At 42.6% G+C, this 10,330-nt stretch overlaps 1 protein-coding gene across 4 annotated transcripts; it reads right to left on the reverse strand.

The window, feature by feature from the left end:
- Window positions 1-3,162: 3,162 nt before the first annotated feature.
- On the reverse strand, window positions 3,163-8,232 carry Cxcl13 (C-X-C motif chemokine ligand 13). Of its 4 annotated transcripts, none has more exons than XM_087584041.1 (4): window positions 8,127-8,232; window positions 6,476-6,522; window positions 4,212-4,292; window positions 3,163-3,957 (listed from the first exon to the last, which is right to left on the reverse strand). In XM_087584041.1, exons 1-4 carry the CDS (start codon window positions 8,185-8,187, stop codon window positions 3,922-3,924), a joined length of 225 nt encoding a protein of 74 aa, XP_087440167.1. In that variant the 5' UTR covers window positions 8,188-8,232; the 3' UTR covers window positions 3,163-3,921.
- Between the last annotated feature and the right edge of the window lie 2,098 nt (window positions 8,233-10,330).

Below are 10,330 nucleotides of genomic sequence, written 5' to 3' on the forward strand. Positions count from 1 at the left end.
GGGGCTACAAACTGGTGCACTAATCATGGAGAACAGTATAATAGATCTGAATAAAGTTAAACATACATACACCACATGTTGCAGAAATTCCACCTCTAAGGATGAACAGAGAACAGATGTCACTTTTACTAGAGAGAAACAAGAATGTGTTTGTACAAAGACTTATGTATGTGTACGCTCAGCAATTTCATTTATCACTGGCCAACAGAAAACAACTAGAATATCTATCAGGTGGTGAAATAATAAGCCAGTTGTGGTATATCCATTCGATGGAGTAATATTAATTACGAGAAAGAGACGAGGCACACATTCAACAGCATGTAGTCAGACAAAAGATGGGAGATAGTGTGATCCTGTTTGTATGACATCCTGGGAAAGCCAAACTACAGGACCAGGAGAGGGACTGGGCTGTTCCGAACTATTCACTGGGCTGAACCCTTAGTGACTAAGTTTCTAGACTACAATTTAATTAACCTGATATTGGACAAAACAAGCCCCCTAGATGGCTCTCAGAAGTTAGGATGGGCGAACAATTTCTTTTAAGAGTTATCAGCATCATAATCTCCTAGAGGGGGAGACGGCTTTTCTCCTGTGTTTATTCATGTCGACGGTTCTTGAATTCTGGCTCTTATAGCTTGGAAAAATTCTGGACTATGCATCAGACTGTGTAGAGTTGGGAGTTCTGAGATGGGCCTTTCAGTGTTAAAGGAAGGCGTGGGAACACGGAAAAGGGAAGCTAGTCCACATAGCAGCTTCAAGGTGAGGCCCCACTCAGTAGGAGAATCAGGAGCCCTGGAGGTGGGTGGGTCTGAGCGTCATTCAATCTGTTCAGGTTTCTTGTGTTCTGCTGCTAGGACATCACTGTGCAGCTAGGCCTGTGGCTCCTTCGTTCAGATTTCCAGAGCAATCATTTGGGTAATCATCCCTGTATTTCCCCTTTAATGAATTGGCATATGCATGTATAGGCGTATGCATGTGGTTATGTGGGCCCAAATCCTGTCTTAACAAGGTATAATTCTTCCCTTCCAAACATTTCTTCCGATACTCTTATTAATGCAACAAGTTATTCTTGCAGCTCATTATGACTAAGCTTTGGTCCTAAATCAGCTGAGTACTCTTACAGTCACAGGAACATCTGAGGACTGGATGCTGCTGTGCTTGACAAGTGTGTTAGACCCCCTCGCTTGTCTCATTTCTCCTCCTTCCGCCTATACCCACAGCCTTCAGGCCTCACTGTTCTGGAGTGGTTCAGACCACTTAAATTGATGCTTAAAAACTATACATATTTTTAGGGAACTGCATGCTGTGTTTTGATCCCGTATAGACTGCGTGTGGTTCAAATCAAGGTACATTCATCTGTTGCCTGAAGTATTTATTGTTTCCGTGTGGAAATACTCAAAATGCATTTGGCTTTAAAAATACACCATACACGTATGGTTTCTATATACAGTTTCTATGTAGGGTAACCTCTAGTCACCTATGTCAAAATTCTTGGCTCAGTCATCGGGAAAGACAAATCTGCTCTATACAGGTGAGAGTCAGGGGCTCTTTTCTTTCCCATGTCCTCTTAAGCACTTCCTACCATGCCATACCCTCTGGCTTTGACTGGCTCTGAAGAGGAGGGCAGGCCAAGGGATCCGAGTCAGAAAATACATTTGTATGTCTTTTGAGCCTAATGTAGTGATGAAGAACAGTTACTTAGGAGTCAGGTGGCCCAGGGTTCAAATTCTGGTTTGTCTTTTACTAGTTATATGAATGAAGGCAAGAACTGTCTATTTGCCCTGGTTTCTACTGTAGATAGTAGTGTAAGAAGGAGGGTCCCTGGTGACCTCTACTGTTCCCCATTTTTGCCAGCAGGATGGCTGTTATGCCAACAGGATGGTTAATAGTAGCTGACTCTTGGGGGATGGTGACACTGATAATTTGAGGATCCCGAGTGAGTGTTGAGCTGTCGTAACGAAACCGAAGCCTGATTCCCAATCTCCAAATGTTGAAGTTAAAAAAAAAAAACAACCCAAAAAACCCCACTAATTGTAGGATTGTGATGATATTGCACACCCCTTTGCATCTTTGTATAATATGTTAAATAATGGATGACCAAGAATATAATATTTATAGGTACCTTATATCCGTTCTCAAACCAGCTAATAAAAATTTTTAAAAAGTTTAAGAAGAAACCCAAGCACTGTGGCTCATCCTAGGGGGCTGAGGGAGGAAGACGGCTGAAATTCAAAGCCAGCCTGGCCTTGAATGAGTTCCTGGCTAGTAGTTCAGGTTACAGACTGAGATCCCATCAAAGAAACAAAACAAAACAAAACAAACAACAACAACAACAACAACAACAACAACAACAAAAACCCAAAGTAAAACGAACAAACACACCCTAAAATAAAAAGGGAATCGGGTAAGGGAAATAGCCTAGTGAGTGAAGTGTTTGTCCTGCAATCATGGAGACCTGAGGTCAGATGTCCAGAACTCACATACAGGTTCATCACAGACAGACTGACCTACTTGGTGAACGTCCTGTTCAGTGAGAGATCCTGTCTGAAACAAATCAGACAGGTGACTCCTGAAGGAGGATCTTGGGGGTTTGAACTTGTTCTACGAACACGCCACTTACCCATGAACACAGCCCAAAGCCGTACAAAACCAAACAGCCCACCCCACCCCACAGATACACAAAGCATAAACGGAGATAAAGAAAAGAAGGGGCCAGATGTGATGCGAACAGACGGCCAAGGAAGCCAAGAGGCAGAGGCGGGGTTATGACCTCAGTGCAGTGCTAAGAAAGAATGAGGTTGGAGTCCTCCGCTTGTCAAGTCAAGGCAACACTTTGTCAAATGAAACATTGGAGAGTTGGGGAATCTATGTAAACAGACGGTGCGGATGGATTTGAGTAAGAGTTTGAACTCTGGAGGAAATCTCATTTAGCATGCCTGGGGAAAGGGGCCTCAGGGCCAAACCATTCCCACTGTGTAACTGCTCTCATGGATGACATAATTTGGGGTCAGCTGTGAAGGGCTCTGGTGCGAAGGAAAAAATGAACATGATTGAAACGTCCTTGGGAACATGATTACATCTCCTTGGGAACAGCTGAAGAACATCTCAATGTGAGGAGAAGTTTTTTTTTTTTTTTCTTAAAAAATGAACCAGTCACAAGCAAACTATTTGATTAAGTTTATTGAATGACACTGGATGAATAGGAAACGTTAAAGAATTTGATACAAGAGACTGGTATTTTGTCTGTGTGAAAGATGTGAATAATAAAAATAGATTAGCAGGGTCACAGTGCAAAGGAATATATTTGTATACTGTTAAGGAGCCTGGAACTTTAAGCTGAGGATCTTTCAGTGTTACTGGTTTTAATCCAAGACAATAAATTTTGTACAAGCAACCTTTCAAAGTCGAAGCATTATTTCCCTCATGAAGATTCTCTCTAAAGGAGACCTGCTCTGCATCACCTTAGGCTGGTAATGCGTCTGCTTCTTAGGGACCTTCTGGAAACTATTCTGGAAGCCTGATTTTTGCAAGGGTGCAAACTAACTGAAGTCCATCTCATAAACCTCTTGTTAGTAGGAGCTATGGGTTCAGATTCGACATGTATGCTTTTATTCCTCTAGGGTCTAGGATAGTTTAACACTAAACAACAGGTCTATTACCAAAGTGGCTTGTCACTAAATGCCTGCTCGAAAATATCCTCCCTTAAGGAACAAGAATATGGGTTGAGTATGGGAAGGAGCTCGAGTGTCTCCTCTCAGCTACTGCAGGATTTTTTTCTTTTAATCTACAGCCGTGTTTGTAGAGGGAAGTTATTTTCTTGGAAATTCTTCAACTAAGAACGTAACACTAAAATTCCGAGCAGGGATTAAGAAAGGGTGCAGGTGTCTTTTGGGGTGACAGTGGCTTCAGGCAGCTCTTTTCTTACTCACTGGAGCTTGGGGAGTTGAAGTAATACTTCTGCTGTGAATTAAAAACAAAAGCAAGTTACACTCGGAGGAATGCACACAGGAAACTACACCTTTCCTTTGGTAGCACCAGATAATGGCTGCTGAGTACACTGCTTCGGTTTACTGAACTGCCGGAATAGTCAGTCCTGGGCAAGCCAATGTGTGACAATGGCAGAACAGGTGTTTGTCCCACAAACGTTTCCTAATTGTAAAGCATTCCCCAACCTGGCTGGCTAAGGAAAACTTGTGGCATGCTTAACTTACCTTCGGACAAATTTTAATACTTTTGGTAACCATCTGGCAGTAGGATTCACACATATAGCTTTCTTGGCCTTGGTCCAGAAACTGGGGAGAAATAAACAAAAATAAAATGAGACATTGCACACTTTGGTGAGTGCTCCCACCCTGTGTGTGTTTTAATAATGAAGAGAATTGGTTATGAAAAATAATTATTTATAGAAAAATGAAACTTGAGCAGGACGTTTTGAATCTGGGATAAATGGATTTGTGGTGTGGTGCCTGAGGAACAAGAAGACTGTCTTTGGAATCCAAAGTTGACAGAATCTCAAAGGTCATTAAGTGACTGTCTCGTTGACAATCTTTACATGAGTTAGAAAGGCCCAAGTGTCTCCAATGTTGTGTCACTTCTACAGTTATATCGAACACCATTCAAATGTGCTTGTCCATTGGGCTCAGGGGAACAAAACAGATACTGGCTTGAAAACATTCTATCTGGCGAAAAGAAAGATTATATTTTAACATAGAAGAAGTTTCAAAGCTGATTAGTCCTCAGCGACCTTCCTTCAGGCCACCACTTGGAGAGGCTTTTCCTGATGTAAGACACTGATCAACAGCAGGGCCAACATGCATAGATAGTGGCCAACACCTGTCCAGTGTTGTACTCATGCATGCCATGGGAGAGGTGTAACAAGAAATATGTTCATCTTAAGTCATCCTTCCAAAAGCTCTGTGCTAGAACAGGTATTAACCTTCTCACCATCTGACGGAGAGCTTGAAGGTCAGAGAGTTCAAATCACGTGTCCAAGATTGTATAGCAAATACACAACACAGCAGGCTTATTTGAATTTCTGTAAAGGTCTGACTCCAGAACCTACACTTTGAACAAAAGAGTTCCAGGAGTTGTGACCTAAATAGTTATCAAGTTCCTAGATGGCGTTAAGGTTTCTCCCTGCAATGGAAAAGTTAAGGTCTCCCAAGAAACAGGAAACCAGAAGATTGTGCATATTAACCCGTGTGACCTCAAACAAAGAACAGTGTCTCGATGTATCAGATAAACCATGGAGCAGGACCATGAGCTCTCAAGGCAGTTTGGTTTTGGAATCATGATGGCAAAATGGGTTTATGTCACTTCGTATTTCCACCCCTGTCTAATATGGATTCCTCACACTAATTCGAAGCTTCCACTTCTATATCTGTGTAATGTTCAAAATGCTCAACTTTACAAGAAAATATACAGGGTAACACTCACTATTTCAAAACAATTGAAGCTAGAAAAGCAGAGACAATTAGAGTCCACTTATTCCCTTGGGTGAGAGGTGACAGTCTTCAGTTGAGTTACTGCCCAAAGGTAAGAGTTCTAATGCTGTGTCCCACCCATGGGCCCCATAGCTAGACTTTACCATTGAGTTCAAGGGAAATAATTGTGGTCTAGTTAAAGGTCTCATTGGTGAAGTCATTGGTAAAAGTCTAAAGCCATCGTAGTGAAACATTTCATGTATTTTTGATAACCTTTATTTCTACTTTGCAAGTCAAATATATCCAGCCCCAGGGACAAAGGATTTGTTTCAAATGGGACAATGAACAGTTGCTTATACATTTTTACAAAGCCTGAGTACATTCTTCGGGACTGGGGCTTAATGGGAGAATGCCGGTCTAGTATCTGCGAGGTCTCCTCTGTAGCACTGGCCATAAAGACATGGATGAAGAGGGAGGAAAAGGAGGAGGGAGAGGGAGGGCCAAGGATAACTCGGAAGAGCTGTCAGTAAACAGTGAGGTCCCAGCACTGAGGAAGAGGCTTTTGTAGGCTTCCTTCAAGTGCTTGTGTAGATGAGATGGAGCCCTGACTCCATCCCTGTCTTCAGGTATGGCAGGCAGGTTAGCCTCCTGAAGCCTCCATGACTTAACTTCCTTAACTAGTTTCAGTCTTTGTAACTACCAAAGACAGGTCTTAGTGCAGCAGCTCGAGAAAGTGAGTGAGCAAAGCGATAACAGTTTTGGATTGCTAAAGAACAAAACAAAAACAAAACAAAAAAACGCTTAAATATCTCAAGTTTTTGTTAATAATTTTAGATATTTAGTAACATCACGCTGGTCTCTGAGACTCTTGCTATCATACTAATTTGCTGGTTGCAAAATATATTCCATACGATTTTCACTAGGAGAGAGAAATTATGTAATTTTTTTTTCTCCCTTGCAACTTACATGATTTCAGTTTTGGGGCAGCCATTCCCAGGGCGTATAACTTGAATCCAATCTACGAGAATTAGATTGATAAAGGTCGAGCTCACCTTGGAACACCTACATTTCAAGTTTGTGTAATGGGTCTCCAGAATACCTGTAAACACAGAATCAGCCGCCTCAATCCATTGGGCATACAACCTAGGTGTAGAGCTGAATTATTAATTTTTTATATCACATTTCAAGAGTCAAACATTTCAAGCCAGCACCTGAAGCTGCACATGTGTTTACAGCATTTCTGGTTTGACTTGAGCCCTCTCAAATGTTTTCTATGAAAACCTTAATTGAAATGAACTTAACTTTTCACAATCGATACCTTTACTTGACTGTCACAGTGGCTTGTTGGAACCCAGGTGACTTGATAGTGCTTTAAAGGAACACAACTGTGTTACAATTAACATGGTGTGAAATCAACTAATCTCCACTCCCAACATAAAAAGCAGAGAACTGGATCCTGCCATAGGTTTTGGAAGACAGCCAGCATCTCCCCAAGAGACCTTTCTCTTAGCACATCTGCCCACCTCCCTCACTTCTCTAAGAAAACACATGTATGATGCTTCTGCACTTACGTTTAACACCTTGGCTCTCTGTGTTAGTCATAACTTACTACCAAAGAGAAACCACTAAGAAACATTCAAGACCATATTCAACTACAATATTTACCAGTTATACACACTTTATTGGTAATTCATCTCACGCATTTTCATGAAACCTAAGTTTTGTTTGTTTTAGTTAGTTAGTTTGTTTTAGAAGAAATTGATGCTGGTTAGAAGAAATCTAAGCATTTGAGAGACCGAGGAAGGATTTTTTTTTCTACGTTCAAAGTCATTCACTATGATTTTGTTCCCCAAACCAAACCAACCAACCAAGCAAACAAAAGGTGTGTATCGAATTCTTTTTTTTATAAGTAAAAGTGTTAAGTTCTCAAGGCATTTACAATTTTAAGGGCTGAACAGCAAACAGTAATTAGAACGCCACACAGAACGGGTATGATGCTAAGGACAGAGGGTTTCCTAAGGGGTACCTTTGCCACCACCATTAGGGAAAGATTCATGGAAGAGGAGAGGAATGAGAGTTTTGAAGACAGAAGACACATGAAGAGCAAACATGGGGGCTGGGGGATTTCTGCATCTTAAGAGTAAGGATTTATCCTGTAAACCCGAGTGTTTCTTTCTGCCCACACATTCACCCCTTCGGCTGTAGAGACATCTTGCCACTGAGTTTGGTACTTATCTGTTCACCCAGAGATAGACTCCCACACAGGCTGGAAGTCAGCTCCTCGCCTCTGCTGTATTTAGAGTGCCAGGTCTTACCATGTGCAACTGTACTCAGAATGCTGCACTCGAAAGACCAAGGTTTGGTGAGAAGGAGTGGCATGGAGAGGCAGAGTGAAGAAGAGCTATGCAAAGAAGACTTCCCACAGGGGACTGAGCTGACAGTTGAGCAATGCACACACTAAACTTATGTCACAAGAACACCCACTCTACAGCATCTCTTCTGTAAGTTTAAAGAAAAAAAATTCTCAACCCTTTGAAAGCTTCAATTTTCAAAGAGTCAAATCCCCAGGAATCTTACAGTTCAAAACAACTGAATGTTTTCACCCGCTTTTGCTAAGACTGCCTTCCCAGTTTTAACTAAAGAAGAAGTGCTAAGGAGGCTTTCTGTTGAAAGCCTAGGGAAATCATAAGTGAAAGTCCTCACCGTGGCCTGGAGGGAGGCAGATGGCCAGTAGAAGAAGCAGGGCTGCGGTGCAGAGCCTCATTCTGCCTGGAGGTGGAGTTCACCCTTCAGCTCTCAGTCTAGGCATGTGTTTCCAGCTCCAGACTCCTATTTATTTATACCCAGCGAGGGCCCTCCCACTGTCTGTCTTCCGTAGGTCAGCTGCGATGTCAGTTTTCAAATCTCCCAAATATTGCTGAGCTTGCCTTTGCAGGAAAAGAAATTCATCTTGCAAAATTTACGAACCTTCCTTAGAGCACTGTTTGTATAACCAAACATTTGAAAATGCAGACTACCAGTGTTAGGGAGATGCTGCAGAGATTCGAGGGTGAAAATAGGAGGAGAATGATAACGGTTCGGAGACCCTCAGGTGCTGTCTGTTTTAGTGCTAGAGATCAAACCCTGGTTCTAGAATAGGCTAGGTAAAAAGTCTGCCTCAGAACCCTTGCCAGGCCACTAAGGTCCTCTTTAGCAGTGCTTTGATCACTGGCCATTGCACACATACCTTTAAACCAAAGAACCCAGAGCAAACTGGATTAGGCTGTAGGCTAATACTTTCCTTGGCAGAATCAACATCAAAAATGCCTAAGTTAAACACTGTATAGAACACAGCCCACAGTGATCTCAGCTTTCTTCACTTCTTATAGTGAAAGGCCAACCAAGTTCTTCCATATGTTCAAATATAAGAAGCTTTATGACACTAGGGACAGGATGCACCATTCCATTATGTCCCTGGAGCTTGCAAGGGAAGCTCACCCTTGGTAGGTGCTCAGTAAATATTTAGACATTTGACAGACACTCCTTCACATATAGCTCTTTAAGCTGACTGCAGTAGACTTTACTACCAAACTTTCCTCTCCCCCCTCTCTCCCCCCTCCCCTCTCTCTTTTTTCTGTCCCAGATAATGGTTACATAAGACGGACATCTTGAGAGGGGAGAGTGTGTGTTCAGTCCTCGGTGTACTGAGTCACAATGAAATCAGGAGGGAACGGCTTTGAGATGAGCGTGACTGCAGTTGCTTTTGAAAGCTGATAAGCTGCGAACTGTGTCAGTGGACCCTCACTAGGACATCGGCTGCAGGCTTTGTTCTGCAGAGTGTTTAACTTAAGCACTTTTCGTGGCGATGCTGCCAAGGGAAGTATTAGCCTACAGCCTTATCCAGTTTGCTATGGGTTCTTTGGTTTAAGGGAAGGTATGTGGGTAATGGCCAGGCTGCTGTGGCATGCCATTGAGCTGACATGAACGAGGTTAAGTGTATCACGTACCTTGGTCACAGAAATCAAGTTTAGTTTTCTGGAGTGACCTCTTCAATAGTTTGGTGCTCTAAACCAATTACTGTTGTCAATGCTCAGTGTCTTCAGTGTTTTGGTATGTATGGTGGTCCCTATATATGTGTGTGTATATGAGAGAGAGAGAGAGAGAGAGAGAGAGAGAGAGAGAGAGAGAGAGAGAGAGGAGAGAGAGGAGAGAGAGGAGAGAGAGAGGAGAGAGGGGAGAGAGAGAAAGAGACAGAGAGAGACAGAGAGAGAGAGGAGAGAGAGGAGAAGGGAGAGAGAGAGAGAGAGAGAGAGAGAGAGAGAGAGAGAGAACATCCTTTGTGCAGCTGTTCCATAATGACTGTAACAACAGGAAAGTTAATCATGAAATAGTCTAGACCATCTTGTCCTGTCTGGCAGTTCTAGCCATTACAAAGTTGTAGCTCCTCCTCCCCCTCCCCGTGTCCTCCTCCTCCTTTCTAATAGTGGGGTTTGAATGACCCAGGATTTTGAACATACTAGGCAAGTGCTCCATCATTGGGCTATGTTCCCAGCCCAAGTTCTTTCCTATAAATGTGTGGCAACAAATTCTTTAACAGTTCATTCGTTGTGCCCTACTTCCATTCGCTATCATGGAATGAATGAACTCTAAACATTTGTGTACTGAGGTGCTCCAAACGTTTGAAATCAAAGTTTGGTTTTCCTGTGAGACTGATGTGGAGATGGGCTCTGGGCTACGAAATTGATTCAGAGTAGCTCCTGAGATGATAAAGGAGGGGAAAAGGGAGGATTGAATGGTGGTGCTGATGTGCTGAAGCCTGTGACCACATGCCAGCAAGCTTCAGAAAAAGGACCTACATGTAGCACAGACATGTCCCTGTGCTACAACAAAAATGAGTGATATGAGAATCACAAGACAATGGTGGGGAT

This window comes from Rattus norvegicus, chromosome 14, assembly GCF_021556685.1.
Source record: "Rattus norvegicus strain SHRSP/BbbUtx chromosome 14, alternate assembly SHRSP_T2T, whole genome shotgun sequence".
NCBI lineage: Eukaryota > Metazoa > Chordata > Mammalia > Rodentia > Muridae > Rattus > Rattus norvegicus.

Bases quoted from the DNA above. Each gene is read 5' to 3' on its own strand.
- Cxcl13 (XM_087584040.1), bottom strand. From the start codon at position 8,187: ATGAGGCTCTGCACCGCAGCCCTGCTTCTTCTACTGGCCATCTGCCTC. The intron at 6,523-8,126 runs GTGAGGACTTTC...CTGTGTTTACAG, and splicing joins CTGCCTCCCTCCAGGCCACG to GTATTCTGGAGACCCATTAC. The intron at 3,961-4,211 runs GTAAGTTAAGCA...TTTAATTCACAG, and splicing joins GTATTAAAATTTGTCCGAAG to CAGAAGTATTACTTCAACTC.